This window comes from Neofelis nebulosa, chromosome 1, assembly GCF_028018385.1.
Source record: "Neofelis nebulosa isolate mNeoNeb1 chromosome 1, mNeoNeb1.pri, whole genome shotgun sequence".
Lineage (NCBI taxonomy): Eukaryota > Metazoa > Chordata > Mammalia > Carnivora > Felidae > Neofelis > Neofelis nebulosa.
In genome coordinates, this window is record NC_080782.1 from 98,663,291 (window position 1) to 98,690,408 (window position 27,118).

The 27,118-nt window shown below is 42.5% G+C and overlaps 1 protein-coding gene across 7 annotated transcripts in view; it reads right to left on the reverse strand.

Annotated features, from left to right (window-relative positions):
• The window catches only part of PDE8B (phosphodiesterase 8B), a 275,841-nt gene that overhangs the window by 73,688 nt on the left and 175,035 nt on the right, over nt 1–27,118 (reverse strand). For 6 of the 7 annotated variants that reach the window (XM_058729063.1, XM_058729062.1, XM_058729060.1 and 3 more), the window contains exons 8-10: nt 24,884–25,024; nt 23,255–23,343; nt 21,098–21,158 (exon numbers count right to left, since the gene is read on the reverse strand). In XM_058729063.1, the coding sequence (XP_058585046.1) occupies nt 21,098–21,158; nt 23,255–23,343; nt 24,884–25,024 (291 nt within the window). The remainder of the gene's footprint in view (nt 1–21,097; nt 21,159–23,254; nt 23,344–24,883; nt 25,025–27,118) is intronic. The other variant, XM_058729061.1, reaches the window with a different exon arrangement.

The following is a 27,118-nucleotide window of genomic DNA, read 5'->3' on the forward strand; positions in this document are numbered from 1 at the left end:
AAAACTATTAGAAGGAAGGAAATTAAGATCAGAAGAGACATAACAAAATATAGAGTAAAAAGACAAAAGAAGAGATCAGACTTAAAGGAAGACGGTGGCATAGGAGGACGCTGGGCTCACCGCGTCCTGCTGATAGCTTAGATTCCACCCACATCTGCCTAATTTACCCCGATAACCACCACAAGACTAGCAGAACGGACTCTCTGGAGCCAAGCATAGACGAGAGGCCCACAAAAGAGGGTAGGAAGGGCGGAGAGGCGGTGCGCACTACAGGGACTGGCGGGAGGGAGCCAGGCGGCAGAGGGGCAGCCCACCGGGCAAGACAGAGCCCCCGAAGTCTGGCTCGCAAAAGCGGAGGGGCCGGAGGGAGTGTGTCCTGACAGCCAGTGAGACTTAACATCTGGAATGTTATAAGTCAACAGCTCTGCTTGGAGAGCGGGAGGGAGAGTTGTTGAGCCCCGGAGGACAGAGCTCAGCTTGGCGGGGAACAAAGGCACTGGGAAGTGCCGTCTCCCTTGCCCATCTCCCAGCAAAAATCCCAAAGGGAACCAGTTCCCATCAGGGAACTTGCTTGCACCTCGCAAACACCCAACGCTGTGCTTCTGCGGATCCATCCGACAGGTTTGCCTCCCTCCCAGTGCCGCAGGGCCCCTCCCAAAGTGGACCACCGAAGGCAAAGCGAGCTGAGCCTACTCCTCCCGCCCCTGTGCACCTTGCGGATCCACCCCGGCTAATACGCCAGAGCCCATCAAAGCAGCACCACAAGACTGGCAATGTGCAAGTAGCCAAGACAGAGGCCACACCACTCCACAGTGAGTCCTGCCCCTGGGAGAGCGAAGATAAGGTACACACCAGTCTGGCTGTGGTCCCAGGGCAGGCTGGGGGCAGACATTAGGTCTGAATGCGGCCCCGCCCACAACGCAAGTTACTCCAGACAGCACAGAGGAAGAGCCCTGCAGTTCCACGCCACTCCAGGGACTATACAAAATGACAAAAAGGAGGAATTCTCCTCAAAGGAAACTCCAGGAATTAGCGACAGCTAACGAACTGATCAAAAATGATTTAAGCAATATAGCAGAAAATGAATTTAAAATAATAGTCATAATATTAATTGCTGGGCTTGAAAAAAGTATAGAGGACAGCAGAGAATCTATTACTACAGAGATCAAGGGACTAAGAAACAGGCAGGAGGAGCTAAAAAAGGCTATAAATGAGCTGCAAAATAAAGGGGAGGCGACCATAGCTTGGATTGAAGAGGCAGAGGAGAAAATAGGTGAATTAGAAGATAAAATGATGGAAAAAGAAGCTGAGAAAAAGATAAAAAAATCCAGGAGTATGAGGGGAGACTTAGAGAACTAAGTGACATAATTAAAAGAAATAATGTATGCATAATTGGGATTCCAGAGGAGGAAGAGAGAGGGAAAGGTGCTGAAGGTGTACTTGAAGAAATCATAGCTGAGAACTTCCCTGAACTGGGGAAGGAAAAAGGCAATGAAATCCAAGAGGCACAGAGAACTCCCTTCAGATGTAACTTGAATCGATCTTCTGTATGACATATCATAGTGAAACTGGCAAAATACAAGGATAAAGAGAGAATTCTGAAAGCAGCTAGGGATAAACATGCTCTAACATATAAAGGGAGACTGATAAGAGTCGTGACGGATCTCTCTACTGAAACTTGGCAGGCCAGAAAGGAATGGCAGGAAACCTTCAAAGCGATGAACAGAAAAAACATGCAGCCAAGAATCCTTTATCCAGCAAGTCTGTCATTTAGAATAGAAGGAGAGATAAAGGTCTTCCCAAACAAACAAAAACTGAAGGAATTCATCACCACTAAACGAGCCCTACAAGAGATCCTAAGGGGGACTCTGTGAGTGAAATGTTGCAAGGACCACAAAGTACCAGAGACATCACTGCAAGCATGAAACCTACAGACATCACAATGACTCTAAACCCATATCTTTCAATAACAACACTGCATGTAAATGGACTAAATGCTCCAACCAAAAGACACAGGGTATCAGAATGGATAAAAAAACAAGACCCATCTATCTGCTGTCTACAAGAGACTCTTTTTAGATCTGAGGACACCTTCAGATTGAAAGTGAGGGGATGGAGAACTATCTCTCATGCTCCTGGAAGTCAAAAGAAAGCTGGAATAGCCATACTTATATCAGACAAACTAGACTTCAAATTAAAGGCTGTAACAAGAGATGAACAAGGGCATTATATAATCATCACAGGGTCTATGCATCAAGAAGAGCTAACAATTATAAATGTCTATGTGCCGAATATGGGAGCCCCCAAATATATAAAACAATCACAAACATAAGCAATCTTATTGTTAAGAATGTGGTAATTGCAGGGGACTTAAACACTCCACTTACAACATTGGTTAGATCATCTAGACACAGGATCAATAAAGAAACAAGGGCCCTGAATGATACACTGGATCAGATGGACTTGATAGATATATTTAGAACTCTGCATCCCAAAGCAACAGAATATACTTTCTTCTTGAGTGCACATGGAACCTCTTCCAAGATAGATCACATACTGGGTCACAAAACAGCCCTTCATAAGTATACAAGAATTGAAATCATACCATGCATACTTTCAGACCACAATGTGATGAAGCTTGAAATCAACCACAGGAAAAAGTCTGGAAAACCTCCAAAAGCATGGAGGTTAAAGAACACCTTACTAAAGAATGAATGGGTTAACCAGGCAATTAGAGAAGAAATTTAAAAATATATGGAAACAAATGAAAATGAAAATACAACAATCCAAAACGCTTTGGGATGCAGCAAAGGCAGTCCTGAGAGGAAAATACATTGCAATCCAGGCCTATCTCAAGAAACAAGGAAAATCCCAAATACAAAATCTAACAGCACACCTAAAGGAAATAGAAGCAGAAAAGCAAAGACACCCCAAATCCAGCAGAAGAGAAATAATAAATATCAGAGCAGAAATAAACAATATAGAATCTAAAAAAACTGTACAGCAGATCAATGAAACCAAGAGTTGGTTTTTTGAAAAAATAAACAAAATTGATAAACCTCTACCCAGGCTTCTCAAAAAGAAAAGGGAGATGACCCAAATAGATAAAATCATGAATGAAAATGGAATTATTACAACCAATCCCTCAGAAATACAAGCAATTATCAGGGAATACCATGAAAAATTATATGCCAACAAATTGGACAACCTGGAAGAAATGGACAAATTCCTAAACACCCATATGCTTCCAAAACTCAAACAGGAAGAAATAGAAAGCTTGAATAGACCCATAACCAGCGAAGAAATTGAATCAGTTATCAAAAATCTCCCAACAAAAGGAGTCCAGGACCAGATGGCTTCCCAAGGGAATTCTACCAGACATTTAAAGCAAAGATGATACCTATCCTTATCAAGCTATTCCAAGAAATAGAAAGGGAAGGAAAACTTCCAGACTCATTCTAGGAAGCCATCATTACTTTGATTCCTAAACCAGACAGAGACCGAGTAAAAAAAAGAGAACTACAGGCCAATATCCCTGATGATATGAATGCAAAATTCTCAATAAGATACTAGCAAAACGAATTCAACAGCATATAAAAAGAATTTCACCATGATCAAGTGGGATTCATTCTTGGGCTGCAGGGCTGGTTCAACATTTGCAAATCGATCAATGTGATACATCACATTAACAAAAAAAAAGAGAAGAACCATATGATCCTGTCAATCGATGCAGAAAAGGCCTTTGACAAAATCCAGCACCCTTTCTTAATAAAAACCCTTGAGAAAGTCGGGATAGAAGGAACATACTTAAAGATCATAAAAGCCGTTTATGAAAAGCCCACAGATAATATCATCCTCAATGGGGAAAAACTGAGAGGTTTCTCCCTGAGATCAGGAACACGACAGGGATGTCCACTGTCACCGCTGTTGTTTAACAACCTCTTGTTGGAGCAATCAGAGAACAAAAGGAAATCAAAGGCATCAAAATTGGCAAAGATGAAGTTAAGCTTTCACTTTTTGCAGATGACATGATATTATATATGGAAAGTCTCATAGACTCCACCAAAAGTCTGCTAGAACTGATACATGAATTCAGTAAAGTTGCAGGATACAAAATCAATGTACAGCAATCAGTTGCATTCTTATATACTAATAATGAAGCAACCGAAAGACAAATAAAGAAACTGATCCCATTCACAATTGCACCAAGAAGCATAAAATACCTAGGAATAAATCTAACCAAGATGTAAAAGATCTGTATGCTGAAAACTATAGAAAGCTTATGAAGGAAATTGAAGAAGATATAAAGAAATGGAAAGACATTCCGTGCTCATGGATTGGAAGAATAAATACTGTTAAAATGTCAATACTACCCAAAGCAATCTAAACATTCAATGCAATCCCAATCAAAATCGCACCAGCATTCTTCTCGAAGCTAGAACAAGCAATCCTAAAATTCATATGGAACCACAAAAGACCCCAAATAGCCAAAGTAATTTTGAAGAAGAAGACCAAAGCAGGAGGCATCACAATCCCAGACTTTAGCCTCTATTACAAAGCTGTCATCATCAAGACAGCATGGTATTGGCACAAAAACAGACACATAGACCAATGGAATAGAATAGAAACCCCAGAACTAGACCCACAAAAGTATGGCCAACTAATCTTTGACAAAGCAGGAAAGAATATCCAATGGAAAAAAAGACAGTCTCTTTAACAAATGGTGCTGGGAGAACTGGACAGCAACATGCAGAAGGATGAAACTAGACCACTTTCTGACACCATTCACAAAAACAAACTCAAAATGGATAAAGGACCTGAATGTGAGATAGGAAATCATCAAAACCCTAGAGGAGAAAGCAGGGAAAAACCTCTCTGACCTCAGCTGCAGCAATTTCTTACTTGACACATCCCCAAAGGCAAGGGAATTAAAAGCAAAAATGAATTATTAGGACCTCATGAAGATAAAAAGCTTCTGCACAGCAAAGGAAAAAATCAACAAAAACTAAAAGGCAACCAACGGAATGGGAAAAGATATTTGCAAATGACATATCGGACAAAGGGCTAGTATCCAAAATCTATAAAGAGCTCACCAAACTCCACAACCGAAAAACGAATAACCCGGTGAAGAAATGGGCAGAAAACATGAATAGACACTTCTCTAAAGAAGACATCCGGATGGCCAACAGGCACATGAAAAGATGCTCAACGTCGCTCCTCATCAGGGAAATACAAATCAAAACCACACTCAGATATCACTTCACGCTAGTCAGAGTGGCTAAAATGAACAATCAGGAGACTATAAATGCTGGTGAGGATGTGGAGAAATGGGAACCCTCTTGCACTGTTGGTGGGAATGCAAACTGGGGCAGCCACTCTGGAAAACAGTGTGGAGGTTCCTCAAAAAATTAAAAACAGACCTACCCTATGACCCAGCAGTAGCACTGCTAGGCATTTACCCAAGGGATACAGGAGTTCTGATGCATAGGGGCACTTGTACCACAATGTTTATAGCAGCACTCTCAATAATAAACTCAAAAATAAAAGAGAAGAAAAGAAAGAAATAAAAAATAGAAGAGAAGACATGACAGTGAACACAACAGAAATACAAAGGTTCAAAGAGACTCATAGGAATAATTATATACGAAAAAAATGGGACAACCTAGAAGAAATGGGTAAATTCCTAGATACATACAACTTACAAAGTCTGAGTCATGAAGAAGTAGAAAATCTGAACAGGTGTATTACAAGAAAGAAGAGTGAATCAGTAACCAAAATATACTCTATTAGCTAACTCGAAAATAAATTAGATTTTAAAAATAAATAAATTAATACATAAAATATGGAGTATACGTACAGTGAATTTACTTGGCAATTTAAAAAGGAATGAAATACTGATATATACTACAACAAGAATAAATCTGGAAAGCATTATGCTAAGTAAAAGAAGCCAGACACAAAAGGCCTTAAATTGTATGATCCTATTTATAGGTCTACCTCATTTTATTATACTCCACTTTATTGTGCTTCACAGATAATGTATTTTTCACAATCGGAAAGTCTTTGGCAACTTTGCAGTGAGCAAGTCTATCAGCATCATTTTTCCAACAGCATTTTCTTGCTTTATGTCTCTTTGTCACATTTAGGTAATTCTGACAATATTTGTTATGGTGATCTGTGGAATTATTATTGTAGTTGTTTTGGTGACCACAAACTGCGCCCATAAAAGATCGGAAGGAAGGAAGGAAGGAAGGAAGGAAGGAAGGAAGGAAGGAAGGAAGGAAGGAAGGAAGGAAAGAAAGAAAGAAAGAAAGAAAGAAAGAAAGAAAGAAAGAAAGAAAGAAAGAAAGAAAGAAAAGAAAAGAAAGAAAAGAAGGAAAGGAAGAAAGAAGGAAAGAAAAAGAAAGAAAGAAAGAAAGAAAGAAAGAAAGAAAGAAAGAAAGAAAGAAAGAAAGAAAAGAAAGAAAGAAAGGGAAAGAGAAAAGAGAAGAGAAGAGAAGAGAAGAGAAGAGAAGAGAAGAGAAGAGAAGAAACGAAACGAAACGAAACGAAACAAAACGAAACGAAACGAAACAAAACGAAACGAAACGGCAAGGCAGGCCGGCACAGGACCAGATGGCTTCATTGGTTAATTCTAGCAAACATTTAATGAAGAATTAATGTTAGTTCTTCTCAAAGTCTTCCAAAAATCTGAAAAAGAGGGAACACTCTCAAATTCATTTTAAAAACCCAGCATTATCCCAATACCAAAATGAGATAAAGACACCACAAGAAAAGAAAACTAAAGGCCAATATCCCTGATGAACACAGATGTAAAAATCTTCAACAAATTATTAGCAAGCCAAATTAAACAACATATTAAAAGGATCATACACCATGATCGATTTGGATTTATCCCTAGGATGCAAGGATGAGTGATCTCCCTCAATGAATAAAGAAGAATTTGACAAAATTAAGTGTCCATTCATGATAAAAATTCCTAACAGTTTTTCACAAAGGTGACACTGAAAGCTAAGAAAAACTTCTGTTCCCACAAATCTGATGCCAAAGCAAAGGCTTTGAAGCCAAGAAAGTAGTGGTGAAAGGCACCTTGCAGCTCCCCTGCCCCCCCTCCCCTGCCCATGAATATTCACAGATCACTGACCTTCCAGCAGTCCAAGACACTGCAGCAATGAACGTAGCCCAAATATCATCAAACAGAGCATCTCTTCGAGAAACAAGCTTGACTATTATGCCATCATTAAGTTCCCCACAACTGCCAAGACAGCCTTGAAGAAGGCAGAAGACACTAGTGTTCACTGTGAATGTCAAGGCCAACTAGCACCTGAACAAACTGTGAAGAAGCTCTAGGACATTGACATGGCCAAGGTCAACACATTTTTTTAAGTTTATTTATTTTGAAGGGGGGGGGGAGGGAATGAGTGGGGGAGGAACAGAGAGAAGGGAACAGAGAATCCCAAGAAGGATCCACAGATGGGGACAACAGGGGACTTGAACCCATGAACCATGAGATCATGACCTGAGCCAAAACCCAGAGTCAGATGCTTAACTGACTGGGCCACCCATAAGCCCCAGGATAACACCTTATTAGGCCTGATGGGTAGAAGAAGGCATTATGTTCAACTGACTCCAGACTATAATGCTTTTGATGTTGCCAACAAAACTGAGAGCACCTAAAGTGAGTCTAGCTAATTATAAATATTTTCACCATGAAAAAAAAAACAAACCTCTTAACAAAATGGGTAGAGAGGAAATGTACTTTCATAAAATAAAAACTATATATGACAAGGACACATCATACTCAACGTTGAAAAATTGAACTTGCCCTGTATTACTTGGAACAAGATAAGGATGTCCTCTCACCACTTTTATTCAACATAGTATCTCAAGTCCTACTTGCAGCAATTAGGCAAGAAAAAGAAAAAGATATCCAAATTGAAAAGGAAGAAGTAAAACTGTCACTATTTGCAGATGACATGATCCTATATATAGAAACCCTAAAGATTTTACCAGAAAACTGTTAGAATTAAAAAATACAGTGAGGCTGCAGGATTTCAAAAACAATATACAAAAACCAGTTGTGTTTCTATACACTAACGACAAACTATCAGAAAGAGATACAGTATTAAGAAAATGATTCCATTTACAATTGCATCAAAAAGAATAAAATACCTATGAATACATTTAGCCAAGGAGGCTCTTTCTCTTCAATGAAAGGTAGCCAAGCAGTTTGGTGATAATAGCCTTGCAGTGGACATAGAGATGTGGATCTTTGATGGGCAAGATCATCACCCTGGAAGTTGAGTCCAGTGACATTGTTGAGAATGTCAAAGCCCAAATCCTAGACAAGAAGGGCATCCTGCCTGACCAGCAGTGTCTGATTTTTGCAGGCAAATAGGTGGAGGATGGCCACAGTCTTGTTAGACTACAATATTCAGAAAAAGTCCACCCTACACTTGGTGCTTCACCCTGGGCAGGGAGGGTGGCATCATCGAGCCTTCCCCACACCAGCTGGCCCAGAAATACAACTAAGACAAGATGATGTGCCCCAAGTGTTATGCTCACATTCACCCCTGCGTTGTCAACCACTGCTAGAAATGCAGCCGCATCAACAACCTGTGCCCCAAGAAGGTCAAATAAGGCCCCTCCACCGGCTCTTCCTTTGCCTGTAGGGTGGCCTCCTGCCTGGGCCCCAAGGCCCAGTTCCACCTGCAATGAAAAAAAAAATTTAACCAAGGAGGTGGAAGACCTATATTCTGAAACTATAAGATGTAAGACACTAATGAAACAAACTGAGAAACACACAAATAACTGGAGAGAGGTCTCATACTCATGGATTGGAAAAATTAATACCATTACAATACCCATACTACCCAAAAGAATAGACACATTCAGTGCAATCCTTGTCAAAACTCCAAAGATGATTTCACAGAACAAAACAAACTTAGAATTTATATGGAAGCACAAAAGACCCCAAATAGCCAAAGCAATCTTGAGAAAGAACAAAGCAGGAGTCATCATGCTCCCTGATTTCAAACTGTATTACAAAGCTACAGTATTCAAAACAGTAAGGTATTGGCATTAAAATAAACACATAGATCAACAGAACACAATAGAGAGCCCAAAAATATACCCACAATTACACAGTCTATTAATGCATGACAAAGGAACCAACAATATACAATGGAGAAAGGACAGTCTCTTCAATGAATGGTCTTGGAAAAGTGGAAAGCTGCATGCAAAATAATGAAACTGGACCACCAACTTAGACCATACACAAAAATCCACTCAAAATGGATTAAAGACTTAAATGTAAGACCTGAAACCATAAAACTCCTAGAAGAAAATGTAAAAGATCAGCATCTTGACATCTATCTTGGTGATGGTGTTTTAGATGTGATACCAAAAGCAAAAGCAGCAAGAAAAACAAAAGATTGGGACTACAGGAAACTGAAGTTTCCCCACAGCAACAGAAACCATCATTAAAATGAAAAGTCAAACTACCGAGTCACATATCTGATAAAGGGTTAACATCTAAAATACCTAACAAACTCCTACAACTCAATAGCAAACAACTGGATTTTAAAAGGGACAGAAGATTTGAAGAGGTATCTTTCTAAGGATGACATATGAAAGGCCAACAGGGACATGAACAGGCTCAACATCACTATTCATTAGGGACATTCAAATCAAAACCACCATGAGACATGAACTCACATCTGTTATTGTTACTAGTTAAAAGACAAGAAATAACAGGTGTTTGAGAGGATGTGGAGAAAAATAAACACTTTCATGCTACTGAAAATGTAAATTGGTCTATCCACTATGGAAAAAAAAGTATGGAGATGTCTAAAAAATAATTAAAAATAGAACTACCATATGATCCATCAATTCCACTTCTGGGTTCTTATTAGAAGGAAATGAAATAACTCTGCCAAGATACAGGTACCCCCTGTTCATTGTAGCATTCTTTCCAATAGCCAAGACATGGAAACAACCTATATGTCTGTCAACTGATAGATAAAGAAAATGTGAAATGTATATACAGTAGAATACTGGCTGTAAAAAAGAAGGAAATCTTGCCATTTGCAACAATATGGATGGCCCTTGAGACATTATGCCATGTGAAATAAGCTAGACGGACAAAGAAAAACACTCTATTACCATATTATCTTACCCACATGTGCAACCTAAAAACCAAAAACCAAAAACCAAAACAAAACAAAACAAAAAAAACAAATCTGAGCTCAAAGATACAAGGAACAGACCTGTGATTCTGGCTGCAGGGGGTAGGTGAACTGGGTGAAGGTGGTCAAAAGGTATAAAGTTCCAATTATAAGATAAGTAATTCCTAGGGATATTATGTATGGCATATTGACTATAATTAACAATACTCTGTTGGATATGTGAAAGTTACTAAGAGAGTGGATTTAAAATGGTCTCATATGAAAAAATATTTGTAATTGTGGGGTGATGGATATTAACTAAATTTATTATGGAGATCATTTTGCAATGTATTCATGTGTCAAATCATTATGCTGTACACCTAAAACTATACAATGTTATATGCCAATTCTATCTCAGTGAAAAAAAAAAAATCTGAGCCAATATAGATATATTTTGATCTAGAGTAAGCCACAAATATGGATTAAAAATTTTTGGCTTGGGGCAGCTGGGTGAGCCAGTTGATGGAGCATCCCACTTCAGCTCAGGTCATAATCTCACAGTTTGTGAGTTTGGGCCCCATATCGGGCTTGCTCCTGTCAGTGCAGAACCCGCTTCAGATCCTCTGTCCCCCTCCAGCTCTGCCCCTCCCCTACTCAGGGTCTCTCTCTCTCAATAAATAAATGAACACTAGAAAAATTTAAAAATAGAAAATAAAACATTTTGGTGTTCATCCAAACATATCTTACCCAATTGCATTTCTCTACAGTGTGTTTCTCTGTTCAGAATTTACCATGGGTTTATGTTGTTACAGGATCAATTTCAAGACCTAAATAGTGAACATATACATAAGTATGAACACTGCTTGGAGAGGGAGGGAGTTGTCCATTCATTGTCTGTCTTCACTATAAAGGTATTAAAAAGAGCACTTAAGGGGCGCCTGGGTGGCTCAGTTGGTTGAGCAGCCGACTTTGGCTCAGGTCATGATCTCGCAGTCCGTGAGTTCGAGCCCCGCGTCGGGCTCTGTGCTGACAGCTCAGAGCCTGGAGCCTGTTTCAGATTCTGTGTCTCCCTCTCGCTGACCCTCCCCTGTTCATGCTCTGTCTCTCTCTGTCTCAAAAATAAATAAAACGTTAACAAAAATTAAAAAAAAGAGCACTTAATAAGCTAAATAGGTTTTGTCTAAAATTTTTTAAAAAGTCCTGATTTGTAGTGTTTGCTGATTTCCCTGGTCTAAACACACTCCCAGCATGGCTGTTTGAAGCTACCAACATGACGTCATTGGATGTGGCAGCTGAGCTTCAGACGGTGTTTCCCCCACATAGCTAAGACAAACATAAATGACCTCAAGAGCTCAGGTAATAGTATAATGGAGTAAAACACTGAAGAAGTGATGGATTTTGAGTGCTTACTATTAAGTTTTTAGAAAGTGAATTGCATGTTTCCATAACTTGTATTTTTAACAATGGGTGGTTTAACAACTGACTCACATGGTTCCAGAAAATTAAAACATCTCTCCTGGGCCTGTTTGAGCCGTTGCCAGTCTATCTCTTCATAGAGGCAGAGAACAGATGGGCGGCCAGAGCAGGACAACCAGAAGTCACAGTGGGATAAAATGGACTGGGATGGAGAGAAAGGCACAGAGTCTAGAACTGTTAGGAAGACACAATCTTCGACTAAATGTCTTCTAGGATGTGGGGGACACAAGAAACCAAGCGTGCCAAAGGTGGTTCCCAGGTTTAGGGTGAGGATGACTGAGTGGATGGTGGGGGTTCCCTTTAGCCAGCCAAGGATTTCGGCAGGAGTGGATGTGGGGAGAAACCTGTTACCTCAGTCTGATCTGCCCTTTGGACTTCTACTGGGTGAAAGGACTCAGGGGCAACTGACGCTCACTGACTGGATGAATGAAGGCTCAGCTAAGGCCAAGCATGCCCCAAACTGAAAAGTTCTCAATGTGAAGTAAACGAATTCCTCCTGAGAAGTCAGCCACCAACTGTTAGTTTGGAAAACAAAACAAATTCCAGATAGGGCTAATATCCACAAATGCTAAATGAGCAATCCTTTCAACAATCAGGTCTAAGATAATGTGAAAATCTCTTCGGCTCAATTAGTCTAAGTCTGCACAGTGAGCAGAATCTTGCAATAGTCTGAATGACAGATTATATAAAAATGCAACCTTTACAATTTCAGTTAAATTTTGGAGGAAAAAAAATCCCTCTCCCCAAATCAAACATATTATCTCCTCGTTAAATCCTCATTGTCTTCAATGTGTCTTTGCCTCTTTACTGCTTCTTACCAAACCTATATTACTTTTCTCAAATCAAAGTGGTTTTCTTCAAGCTAAGGGCTCCCCACTGGAGCTGGGTTGGGCTTCACTACTGAGAGGACATGGACAGCTTCACAGGAGGCCAACTTGATCAGCACCTCAGAATTTTAAGTCCCTTCCCTCTGTTTTTCCTATCCTCCACTCCTAGCTGTCCCCAACGTGGGCTAAATACCCACTGCCATGGCAGAGAGGACGCGATAAGGATCACACAGTGCAAAGGAACCCAGTGCATCACTGCGCAGGGTGGACAGCCTGTGTCCTGCTGAACACACCGGGCCAAGTTGCTCCAACAGGGTGAAGGCACTTGTGTCTTCTTGCTCCCCCACCAGGCTCAGTGTGGGTCCGCGTTGGCCAGAATGTGCCTGATTCACCCTGTGCCTGGTGAGCACGGTGATGCCCTCTCAGCTTCAGACCCCAGGGGTACTTTCTGAAGCCTGTCATCATGGGCTACGGCAGCCAGAACCAATGCCCGCCATGAAGCTGTGTCTCTCCTCTCCTCTGACTCAAGACTTTCCCACACATGTAATCCCATCTCTCCATTCTCAGGGTCCCTGCCCCCCTCGTGCTCCCTCTCCCTGCCATGACCTCCCACTCGTCTGCACCCTCTGACACTTCGCAGGTACTCCACTTATGAGTGCTGAGGGTTCGGCAGTTCAAATGTAGTTCTCAGGGGGAAAAATGTGGTTTTGCAACATCGGGGGACTTTTTAAAAAATAGCTTCATGTAAAAATGTACTAAAGCTAAATGGAAAAATGGTGTTTACTTAGTGGCTTTATCAAATACATTAACAATTATTTGGAGCACCTGCTGTGAGTCCAGTACATGTGTATAAATTCAACATCATGCTAATATACTGATTACATAAAAAACATTTCTAAATGTGAGTAGCCACTTCCTGGGATGAATGAGGTCATGTTTTCAATCGCAGTTCCCTTTTTCTCCAACTGTCTTGGAAGAACATGGAAAATACATTAGAGCATGTGTGACATATTAGCTACATACAGACCAATACTGAACACATAATACTAATTTGGGACTAGATAAAAGCTTCATCTTTAATCTCCTATGCCTTTCAAAGGTTACTGTGTTAGGGAGTAAACATTAGTTTTCATAATAACTTCCCTATGTCTCCTGGGCACACACAGCCCCCAGGTGAGAACTGATCCAAAGCAGGATAAGATTAAGAGTCCAATGGGCAATGCAGAAGAGAAGCAGAGCCATCACCTCATGGCAGGTGCAGGAGAGATATGGCGGGCAGGTTCTGGAAGTTTTCTTGGAGGGAGGAGAAGCTGGGTAGAGTCCTAAAGAACAAGGAAGCTGCAAACAGTCCATGCCATTAAAAACATGAGACATACCTCAAATCCTGGGCATTTAGGACAAATTCAAACATATTTATCACTAGCAACGAGCAGAAAGCAGCCTGTAATTCTGTCTCTGCCTGTTGCCTGCACCAGACTTTCTCTCAGTTTTACAGAGAGTGCCTGAGCTACAGTACTGTTTTAGTATTGAGGAGCCTATTCTGCCACGCCCTAGAAGAGAAGTCCAAAAATCATGGAAAGGCTTATTATTAGCCCAGCCACCTGCCAGGAAGGAAAGGACTAGAGGGAACAGAAGTTGGCAAATGTGGGGAGAGTAGAGGCCTAAGAACAGAGAAGGGCAAGGACAGACCTAAGAGAAAGCCAGTCTGGGGCTGCAGAATGGGGATGGGCCTTGTGGCAGGGGGCAGAAGGCTGTCACAGGACAAGGCACCTGGGGTTCCTGCTGTCTACTGGAGAGCTCTAAGAATAAAAGCTTTTTGCTGCAGTTTAAGAACTAATGAAAGGTGCTCCCACAATTCCCCCAAACAAAAGTGTTCCCTAAAGGCCTGCTTAAGTGCCCAGCAGATCATCTTCCCATAACAGGGGGAGCATTGCCAGGGGCCTGGAGAATGGGTCTTAGCCTCATCTCTTGGGAGGCCATCTGCTGCCGGTTCACTGGCTGAAACCAGATGGTGTGCTCAGCTTGTTAGCCTGTCACCTGTGAATGGGAAAGGGGATTCAGGGTAAGATTTGACAGGGGAGGGAATGGCGAAACCAGCTGCCTGACAGAAATACAGTGTGAGCCACAAACGCGAACTACATGTGTCATTTTAAATTTTCTGGCAGTCACATGAAAAAGTAAAAACAGGCAAAACTGATTTTAATGATATTTTAGGTACGATATGTGCAAGTATCATTTCCACATGTCATCAGTCTAAGACTATGATACTTTTAATGAGATCATTTACATTCTTTTTCATACTAAGTCTCTGAAATTTAGCTCGTGGCTTACACGTGGAGCGCATCTCTAGCCATATTTCAAGACTGGACATGCAGCTCTAGGGGGTCCCCTGCAAGGCAAGGTCCTGAGCAGCATGGGTCAGGGTCCCCATATTCAGGAGAGGAGGGCTGGATGGCCACCACAAGCGAAAAAAATCTTTTCCGACTAGATTTAACCCAGAACAGACCCTACTGATGAACCAGTGATCCAACTTTATAGTATCAGAGCCTGACGGCCATTCATCCTGTCCAATAGCTCTTCAACCTCAGAGTCCCATCAGAAGCCTTGTTAAAACAGATTGCCTAGGCCCACCCTTGGAGTTTCGATTCTGTTGGTCTGACTTTGCAATTATAACAAATTCCTGGGCTGCTGCAGCTCCAGGGAACTACACTGGGAGAAACCACTGACCTAGCCTAACCTCTGGCCAGTGAGTGACCTCCCCCGACAGCTTTTCCTACTGAGTGCTCAATATACTCCTATTTGATTACCTCCCTTAGTGATGAACTCACTAGCCACAAACTACCTAGGAACTTGGCCCATTCTGTTAATTCTTTCTTATGTTGAGCTTAATCTGATTCCTTAAAATTTTCCACTGTTTTTGCCTTCAGGGCCTAGTCCCTCCGTCCCCACAAAAAGCCTTCCCAAAAGGGAAGACCTGTTCTTTCACCCTTCTTACTCCCTGCCACTCTATACCCTCTGTATCTTGTCTTAGGCACTTTTGACAGGTTTAGTCATATGCATTATAATTGTAATGAAGTTCTATTTTTTCCCTAATTTTTACAATTTCAAGATTAAATAGCATACTATACAACAAAATAGGAATGAACCCCAAAAAGTTCATCTCAAAGCAAGAATCCATCACTGCAAACTTGGACAATTCAGCCCTCATTTCTGCCCCTATTATTCTCAAACAAGTTACACAGATAAAAGTGCTTTTAAAGCAGTGACCCCAAACGTCTGTCCCCAGAGTGATGTTAGGATGTTGCAATGCTTATATCAGTCTGCAGTGGAAGAAACAAGTGTTTTTACTAAGCAAAACTTATTCAAGTTAAATAGCTATTCTTCATTCAGAGATTATGTCCTTCCCTTCTTTTTCACTGTTGAAACAACTTCTCTTCCCTAAAACGAGGATGTGGAGGTGGTCACTAGAATTCCAGTATTCTCTCCCTCCCCTCCCTCACTACTGCCAGGTCTGGAAAGTCCTGTGCAAAATGCAGGTTAGACTGCTCTCATTCTGTTCTCCTTCAGCCTTTGTCTCAGAACCTTGATGAGCCAGAAATCAGCATGCCACCTCAGAGCCTGATCAGGACATTCCCCTGCTACAACCTAGTAGAACAGGGGATATTTTATGGAGCTGTTCATTGGGTGTCCGTGTTCCCTAACTTCACACACACACACACACACACACACACACACACACACACAAAACGACCTTCCTCTTAATGGACAGGCAACCTCTGCACCTCTCTTGGGATTCTCTATGACCTGTGAGTCATCCATCCATGAGAAGAGGGACCAGATGATCCAAGCTAAAGGACACAAGACCGCCAGGGGCACCACCACCCTCTTGCCCCCTGGCTTCCCATACTCTCTGCCAGGGCTCCATGCCTGCAGCATGTTGGCTTCTGGGAGCGCTGGGCTCTCCACATTCTCATGGCCAAGGCTTGGAGGAAAAAGCAAGAATGGGGGATGCACTAAGGGTGGGCTAGTACTATAGGGATGCCAGTGGTGAGGCCCCGCTTTGATGATGCCAGCTTAGGAAAAGCTGGTGTGAAGATGGGATCCTAGAAGTGTCCTTTCCCAGCATGAGCTTGACACCTGGAGCATGGTGGCAGGTCCCCGAAATTCCACTTTGAGTCATGCATTTGGATTTGGATTTAGACCTCGTGAAAAGGCAAAAGCATTAAGGAAACAGGTCCTCACGTCTTACTGCTACACAGAGGTTGAGACAGGCTCTGCCCCAGGGTGCAGGGTTGACAGGAGGAGGCCATTTCTGGGATCCCAGGAAGAGTGTACCTGGCCTAGGAAGGCGGGTAGCTCGAAAAAGAAAATTACCTTCTGGAAATGTGGTCAGCAAACTTTCTCTGTGAAGGGCCAGAGAGTAAATATTTTAGGCTTTGTAGGCCACAAGGTGTCTGTTGTAACTTCTCAGCTGCTGTAGCGTGAAAGCAGCCACTACGTAACACAGAATGTGGCTGTATTCCCACATAACTTTACGTGTACGACAGACCACATGTGGCCTGTGGGGTGTGGTTTGTTGCCCCTTGTCCTAGACGACACCTAAAAAAACTCTAGCCAGTCTCCTTTGGTCCTACGTTCTCTGTTTCTCCTGCTCTCAGTTCACACCTCCCCTGCACGGCGCTCTAGAAATGCATCCTGTTTATCAGTCTGTAACCCCCACAGCTTCTGGGGCAGAGACTGTCCCTGGCACCAGTACAGGTGTTTAGTACATATTTGGGGAGCAAGTGTGTGTGGTGGAAGGGGAGACGGTATTTACAGCAGAAAAACCTCACTGACCACTTCCAGCCCCTTGGCAAAAAGCTACAGGGCTCACACAGGAAAAGGGATTTTTGCTGACGACAAGCACTACCAGGAGATAGCATCCTGGCTTACAATTTCATTCCTTGTTAAAATGCAAACCCATGGGCGGATCTTGACGTCAAGGCTAACATCCCAGAAATCAGCACAGCCAGAACCGCCTTCAGACAGGCTGCTCCCACCTCTGGGGAGCCCTTCCCGTCACAGACTCATCACCATTCACTCCAGCCTCCTCCGATGAGGAGGAAAAACACTGTGGCCAGCCAGAGACATAAAAATTCTTTGTTATTGGAAAATCTAAGTGTCTCTCCAGGCCTGTGCAGCACCATTAGGTGACGTCAATGGCTCAGGGTATCTGAGCTCTGCGTTTCCACTCTTCTCAGAACAACAGCTAATTCACGGCAATAAAGATGTTTCTATTTACAGCATCAGAAAAGAGGTGGCCCTCTTTTCTGTATTCTGCACCCCTAAGTCCTGTACTAAGGGCTTGCCTGCTCTCCCTGGGAAGCAGGAAGGATTTGTAGGTGGCAGGAAGCCAGGACCTAGACATTCAATTCCATTCAAGCTAACCATCGGCCAAAGGGCCCACCGTGCATCAGGCAGCATGGGCCCCCAAGGACAAGCACAGCCTGGTGACCGCACTGGAGAGGAGAGGGCATTGAGGCACACAAACAGCCATGATGACGGTGGGGGTGACAGATGGGTAGAATGTGGGCACATGTGGTTGTGGGAAGACCGGTGACAAGGAGGCTGGGGGTCCGACTGAGAAAGAAAGGAGGAAGATCAAGCATCGGCTGGTGGGGGAAGGCTGTGCTTGATACTGGCCACAAAATGTACTTGGCTCATCTCTGGCATGAACACGAATTAGCACAGGTGGGCCTACACCGTGCACAGCAGCTTCACAGCCCATGACAAGTTGGCTTGCACTGCGTGGGTTCAGTGGTTCATCTTTCAAGAGCCACCAGGATGTCTCCCCGCCTGTCACCTCTCACCCAGATCTCTTTCTTTCTCTTGGAATGTGTAAACTTTGCTATTGACAGAATCTACTTTTCTATGAAAGTCAATTCCCTTCCTTTCCCAGATGTCTCGGTAGTAAATGAAAACTTCCTGATTCTAGGTGAAATTCTCCGCGCTGAAGGAGGCATTTTATGATGAATTAAATACTATGAAAATGTACGATTCCCTTCACTAGTCCAGAATATTTTGCTATAATAGCCAAATCACTCTTGAGAAAGAACAAAGCTGGAGGCACCATGCTCCCTGATTTCAAACTACATTACAAAGCTGTAGTGATCAAAAGAGTATGGTGTTGGCATAAAAAAAGAAACATACATCAGTGGGACAGAAGAGAGAACCCAGAAATAAACTCACATATATATGGTCAACTAATTTATCACAAGTCAACAATATACAATGGGGAAAAGACAGTCTGTTCAATAAATGGTACTAGGAAAACTGGAAAGCCACATACCAAAGAATAACACTGGACCACTATCTTAGACCATACAGAAAAATCAACTCAAAATGGAAGAAATATTTGAACACAATATCTGAAACCATAAAACCCTTAGAAGAAAACAGTGTCAAGCTCCTTGACACTGGTCTTGGTTATGATTTTTTGGATACAACAGCAAAAACAAATGCAACAAAAGAAAAAATAAATAACTGACACTACCATCATCACACTAAAAACCTTTTGCATAGCAAAGGAAACCATCAACAAAATAAAAAGGCAACCCACCAACTGGGAGAAAATACTTGTAAATCATAGATAAGGGATTAGTACCCGAAATATATAAAGAACTCCTACAAATCAAAAGCCAAAAATATTTTTTTGATTTAAACACTGGCAGAAGATCTGGACAGACACTTTTTCAAAGAAGACATAAAAATGGCCAACAGGTACATGCAAAAGCGCTCAACATCACTAATCATCAGCAAAATGCAAATCAAAACCACATTGAGATATCAATTCACATCTTTTGAAGCGGCTAGTATCAAAAAGATAGGGAATGTCAAGTGTTGGTGAAGATGTGAAGAAAAGGGCACAGGTGCTATGTAAAAACACTTTGGAGGTTCCTGAAAAAATGAAAAATGTTACTACGATATGGTCTGGCAATTTACCCCCGGACATTTATCCAAAGGAAACAAAAACACTAACTCAAAGAGATATATGCACCCCCATGTTCACCACAGCATGGTTTCCATTAGTCAAGACACAGAAACAACCTAAGCATCCACTGATGGATGAATGGAGAAAGAAAATGTGGTCTCTCTCTCTCTCTCTCTGTCTCTAATACACACACACACGCGCGCGCGCGCACACACACACACACACACACGATTATTCAGCCATCAGAAAAGAAGGAATTTTTGCTATTTGCAGTAATACGGATGGACCTAGATTATCTCCTAGATATCTTAAGTGAATTAAGTCAGACGGAGAAAGACAAATACCATGATATCACTTACATGCAGAATGGAAAACGAAAAACTGAATGTATAGATACAGAGAACAGGTTGGCTGCCAGAGGCGGGGTGTGGGGATGGAGAAATGGGTTAAGGGGTCAAAGGTCCAAACTTCCATTTATTAAGTAAGTTATGGGGATATAATGTACAGCATGGTGACCACTGTTAACAACACTGTAATGTAAATTTGAAAGCTGCTAAGAGAATAGGTCTCAAACGAAGACTTCATCACAAAAAATGTTTTGGAATTATGTGTGGTGATGCATGTTGACTTATGGTGGTGATCGTTTTGCAATATATACATGTATCAAATCATTATTAAAAAAAATCAGGCAAGAAGACATGAATACCTTCAATGGACTGAGATACCAGCTGAAAGCCCACCACAGGCTCACAGCACCCAGGTTGGACTCCCCTCCAGGAGCTGCCTATTCATGGGGGAGGAGCCTGGGCATCAGCAAGTCCTATGACCCCAAAGTTTCTCTCCTTGTCTGGCCAGCCTCCACTATCTGATCCCAAACTTTCCAAGTCTCCAACATGCTCCTCTAAAATGGGTCATGCCCCAAAGACCTTCATATCCTTTCAAGACATTATCCCTTCTTTTAAAATCTCCATCTATATCAAAGGCCACATTTTGTGTTTTCAAAAATAGATCACTAGTAATTATGTATGTTCAGGGCTTTTTAACCAATAAACCTTAAAGGATGAATGAAAATACACACAACCCAATATTAAAAGTATAAGAAAGAAAATTTACCAATATCAGCATTGTTCTCTATGGCAAAAACTACCTTTATAAGTTCTTAAATATAGCAACGTATTAAAATTCTGTTATTCCAGAAGACAAGATTCTAACGTATTGTTCTGCATGGTGTAATGGTAAAAATAAACAGTACTAATAGTACTAATTTTTACTAACTTGGAATGATTGTTTTTGATATGAATTGGTGGGAGTGAAATGCTCAAATACATACGTGCTTTTCATTCATTTAAGAAATTATGATAGAAAAAGAGGACTTTTTTTATTTGGAAGAAGAATTTTATGCTCTCATGAAATACATTAGTCTTTAGTTGCACAGCCACAGGCTAAATCATAACTGCTGTATATTACTAACAAAAAAACATAAGCCTGCAGGGAATTTTTTTTCTACTATTTGTCTGTCAAAGGAGCCTAATTTTGCCATACACCTCCTAAATTGGCAAGTACAGGAAGATATGGATAAAGACAAGCAGAGAACAGTGGTGAGAATGTAACATGTGGTCAAGCTGACAAAGCAAAAGGAAGGAAACTGAATACCATACCTGCTTATTATTGTCAGTGGTACAACACAGCTTCTTGAGGGAGACAAAATGCCTAATTTTCCTAATAACATAAATTATCAGTTATTAGTGAGTCAGATAGGAGATGATTCAACAAATCAGCAAATGAAAACATCAACAGAATTTCTTAAAGCAAAACCCCAGGGTCCATTCTAGGGCACATTTAAATTTCAAACAAAACCTAGTCTACGGAAAACACATTTTTCATACACAGCCCACACATGCCTCCAGAAACTGGGCTTCCCTTTTAATCACAGTTGGCTCAGAAACACTTTCCTAATGGATATTTCATTTTGCAACTGACTCCTGAAGCTTGTCTCCCAGATATCTCCAGCGATAGGATGAAATGCTCCTCGAGAAGAAGTTGGTTTTAGTTCCGCTGACATGAATAATTTTACAGCTTATATAAAAAGCAAAAGACTCATTTGGACAATGACCAAATTACATGGCTGCTGTTTTTATATTAATGTTCCATATTCTTTCACAGCATGGTCATCACAATGATGGCATTTTTCAGGCAGAGAAAAATCCTCTTATTTCAATGTTATGGACAGAATCCCAAAACGGCCTACGGTCTTGCTCATTACCACAAGGGAGACCAGAAAAGGCTATCCAGCTCCCTGCACAAAAATCAGCTCAAGGTAGATTTGGTACGGAGAGGGGAGCCAGGAATTCTAGAGGGCTATGTGAGATTTTATAGGAACAGGAATGAGTCTCCTGTTTCGCTCTCTCTGATTCAGTTTTCTCTGGAGGACTGAAGAGAGTATAGAATATAGTGGTTATTCTGTAATAAGCCTCAGTAAACAGGAAGAGATAAAATTTCCCTACTTTTAATAAGAATTTCCTTTGATAGTGCACTGTCTACAAGTGAGGGAAAAATAACACTGCGTCTAGACAAAAGAACTTCCCACTTATCTGTAAAATCAGAGAGATAAGAAAAATTCATTCTGACAGAAATTACCAAGCAAAAGTGTCTCCTCTGCCTTGGTCACCTAAGAATTCTGGCCACACACACAGAGCGAATCTTAGCTTAAGTTTTCTGAGAAGATGGTACCAACGTGACAGCCATCATGGCCTCTGAGCACAGACTGTTAGTGGAAATGGCCATGCCAAGGCCACCAGCTCAAGGGGCAGGGGGTGGCAGGGGAGGCCTCTCTCTGTGCTCAAAACCCTTGTCAGGCCTGCCAATGCCCCAGAGGGAAGCCAAGTATCAGGAAATACAAGATGATGGTCTCTGAAATGAGGGGTAACAATTTCAAAACTTACCAAACAAGTACAATTGGAGAGGAAACAACCTAAGACATTTAGCTGACTTCACAGAATGTTTTGTTTTCTAACCACCCAACAATTTGGAAGGTACTCAGGTAGTCTTACGAGTCACAGGCAGGACTCACCACTTCTGGTTACTGGCATGACAACTGCTACCTCTTCTTTTTCCAAAACATCACGGGACAGCATGGGTCCCTTGTAAACCATGCTATGAAGCTAGTGTTGACCTTCAAGGTGGTTTACTAGAGGCTCCTCAGTGGCGTACTTGTTCAGGGATCCTGTTTGGCTTTGTAAACCCTCTCACAAAATTTAACTGAGAGAAGGAAAAGAAATTATGTATTGACCTTCTCTGATAATCTGACATTAAATGGAATCTTATCACCTGATTCTGGCCAAACACACCTTTATCTATGTAACCATGACCTCCAGGACTCTCTTCACCTTGTGGAACAAGCCGCGAGCCAGCCTGAAGAGAACCACTAGAGAGCTGGTGCCTCAAGGAGAGAAAGGTAGCTCCCAGTGCAGGGCTGAAGCCAGCGAGCCTTGTTGTTTTGTTGTTGCTGTTATGACAGGGGAAAGCCTAAACACAGCTCCTTCAGAGGGTAGTGAGGATAATGGAACCACAGACGATAAGGCGGAGGTGGGCAGCTGGGGAGATGCTTTGTAAAGCCCATAAGCAAGAGAAGACAGGGAAAGGGAAAGCCACATCTAGAGGCTGTTGCCAGCCACATGGGTCTGTCCACAGTATATGCTATGTACAGCCCAACCCCACCGTATTAGTGGGTCTAGTGCTTACACTGGTATTTCAATATGCAAACCCAATGCCCACATGAGCCCTTCAATTAAAAGAGTTCAAGAGTTCGCTCTCACCCTCCTTGGCCAATCACTGGGGTAATCTTCACGTGCTGCTGGATGCTGTCCCCGGATTTCCGTCTGGCATAGTAAACCCCCTGCCACTCCTACATGGACAAAGAGAGCTCTTAAAATCCTTCCATTGAGGCTAATGGCTGCTTCTTCAGAGGATCTCATCAAGTTGAGCAATAAAGTTCCCACATGCTTTCATTACATTCCATAAAACATTGCTTTATCATTGTACCTACTGTAACACTTATTACCTAAGGTTCGTGGTCACCCTGCACTAAGACCCCAAGACCAACATGTCTGCCTCCAAGATGGCCCCTCAGGGTCCTAGGACAGTTGATGAGTGGGTAGAGCTCCACTCTCAGTCCTATGGGTCTAAGTGGCACCAGGTCAAGGGATTCTGATGGGGTCTTCCTTCAAATCTTCACAGCAACCTGTAAGCTTGATATTATCATCCTTAGTTTTCAGATGGGTAAACCAAGGCTCAGAGATTCTAACTAACTTGCCCACATACACAAAGTGGAAAATGTGGTTCTAAGTTCTTGTCTCTTAATTTATCTTGAAACCTGTCTTCCTACTTTCTACGGGGCATCCTACCAAGACTTCTCGGGGATTCGTCTGACTCCTGGCAGTTTCTATGAGGTTAAGGAGAGTGTGAGCATTCTTACTGTCTCTGGACCCCAGGGAATTAGCTCATCAAGAGCCTGGTGGTCCCTCTACCATGTCTGAGAGGAAGGAGATAAACCAGAACCCAATTTTCTCTTCAGCCCGTTTCTGCCCCCTCCCTCACACGAGACGGCTAACTGGTGTGCCTCTTGGGCCACTACGCGTGTGTCAGTACCACCCTGGCAAAATTTTCTAGAGTACTTGATAATGTCCTGATTCCTTTTCAGTCTCACTGCCCCTATTGTTTAAAAATTAACGTTGGCTGTCATATACAACCCAAACGTATTTTATTCCTATAAACAGTCCCCAATTAAAAGAACACAGTGCTCATTTCACTATTTCACATCAGAGAAAGCACACAAGATGAAAGACATAACTACGTGAAAGCATTCTGAATGCTTAAAAGAAAATGCACAGGGAGTTCCAGCTGCCAGAGCCACACTCCACTTCCGGAAGAGAGGGCTTCAGGGAAGCTTCCTGCCACACTGACAGCCCTCTCTTTGGCTGCTGGACAAACTGACATGACAGGGAGAAGTGAGTTGCATGTCTCTACTCAACTATGATCAGGAAAGAGAACAGAAAAAGGGAAAAGTGACCAAGAACAGGGCCCACATAGAAATACGGATACATGTACTTCCAGTCCCCCAAACAATGGACACACTAAAAACACACAACAGCCCTGTGGGCAGAACTCTGCTCAGAGGCAGCAACGATACTCCAGCAAAGAGAGCGAGGACAGATTCATGGAAAGGATAAACTCTCCTTACACAAAGTCATCAGGTTCTACATCATCGTAAGTGCTTGATTCACTTGTATCCAAAATTAACTCCCAACTTGACTCATTTTGCCAACATAAGAGATCTTTCACTTAATTATCATGTCATCAAAGGAGCCAATCTTAAAGACGTGACATAAAACTCAGAAACAAAAATGCATTGGGGAGGGGTTTGCAAATCTGTCTGTCGCACCCACCTTGCCCTTCTTGATGCACGTGTTGATGGTGTCAAGAAGGTCTGCCCGGTTCTTATCACTTTTGGGCAGCTCGGCGAGCTCTTTCCCCAGGAGCTCGCCTTTGTGGTAGCCCATCATCCTTTCAAAGGCTGGGTTGACGTACTGTGAACAGGAGGTGGTTAAAGGTCAGTGTGGGTATGCTGTGTGCCCTCAGGAGTGCTTGCTGGGACACAGAGGAACAGGTTGGAATATCAAGTAAGAAGTTCCCTGGATGAGCACTCTATGATGTGGGTGCCGACTGGTCTCTGTCACTTCAATAAGCCCCCTGGAGTCGCTGCCTCACTCCTGAGCAGCAATGTATTCATTCACCACCCCAGCGCCCTAGTTCTCTCTGGGGCATTGGAAGAAATTCCTTAGCAGACAAAGAGCAAGAAGTCCTCATGTGGTAGAGCCAGCCTCTTGTGGGCCTTACTCATCCCCAATCGGCCAAGAAGAAAACAGTCAAAAAATAAAAATGAGTTAGAATAAAAATGAATTGGTTGAACAGGTTGTGGCTTCTATTAGTCACATCTCTACAAGGCAGAGATTGGCTCTCTCATGCCTCCTTTCTGACTGCCACTGCCTACTAACCAATGCTATGGCTTGGGGCCACTTCCCATCTCACCTGAACCATAAATCTAGTTAAACAGGTTGTGCAGGAGGCAGCCCTTTCAGTACTGGGCACATGTGGGTGTGAGAAGAGGCCACCTTGGCACATCTGGAGCCAGCAGACTCAGAGGTTTCTTTCTAAAATTCTGCCCAGGGCCCTGGAATTCAGAGCTATTTCCTTGCCTGACTCCCAGGTCCCATCTCCACCCTCCAACTTCTTCTCCAAGAACAATCTACTAGATGAGAAGCTGAATAAGGGAGACAAGAAAGACAAAGAACATGGGTAAAATGTGACCGTACAGCCTCTAGGTCATGGATTTCTTTGGGCATCATGTACATCCATGTGCTGCTTCAGAAACATTCTTGCAAACTATAATCATCATCACTCTTGCACTCCACTATGACGATAGTAGTAAGTAGTCTGGTGATGCAGGGACACTTGGGGAGCTGTTCCCCTGCGAACAAACCTACTAACACAATTAAACTTGGGAGCTGGAGAGGTTTGGAGGGTGCTCTGGAGCCTGAGCACGAGGCCTTATGAGGCTGACGGAAGAGTTGGGGTGGTGACACTATCTTCAGCGATCTCCTATCACCACGCTCCTGGGGCCAGGCAGCAGGCTACTGCTCACCAGGTGGGCCTACACCTGAGTGCTGAGCTCCCTGTACTTCCTCCTCATCTGTGGGCCTCTGCCTGCGTGTTCTCTCCCCTCACAACGCCCCTCCCCAACTCCATGCCCTGCCAAGTTGGATTTGTCCCTCCTCCCATCTCCTCCCCTCCGCTAGCAAGCCGCCCTTGACCCCACACCCATTCTGAGCTGGAGCCACTTCTATAGGCTCCCACTCTCTTCCTGTGCAGGCTTCCAGTGACTTCTCGCACTCAATCCAAGTTTTTATTTATCTCTCTCCCCCACTAGACATAAAATCCTCCAGGAAAAGCCTACTTTGGATTTATCTCTGGATACTCAGGACTGTTTAGTAAATATGTGATGTATGTATTGTTTTCCTTGTTGGCCAAATCCTCATACATTTCCATGTGTGTTTATTCTACCTTCACTATTCAGTTGCAGATAGGGGTACAAGTCATGGCCCTTTGTTCATGCTAGGGTTCCCGTAACCTCAGAATGCAGCAGGTACTCAAACATAGTGCCTTGGAGCCAAGGCACTCAAGTTCAAATCCTGGTTCTGCCAATAACGAGCTCCACGACTGTGGGCAAGTTACTTGTCCCCTCTGGACCTCAGTCTCTTCATCTGTAAAATGGCTACAGTAGTTCCTGGCTCATAAAGTTGTTTTAAGAAATAAATGAGAATGTGTAAAATGCTTACTGCTGTGCCTGGTATATGGTAAGCTTTGTGTAAGTGTTTTAAACCAAGAGTTGAGATGGATGGATCGATGGATGGGTATATATTATTCTTAAATTTAAGGGCCATCACCTAACCTCTGAACATGCATAGTCACACAGAGGCATAAACCCCTCAGTGGCCGTGCCCTGAGAAGGACTCTGGTAATGAGTAAGAATATATGTGAAATACCCTGTCCATGAGGGCTCCTCTTGAAATCCCTAACACAAATGTCATTTTATTTCTCTTTTCCCTATCACATCCTTTATT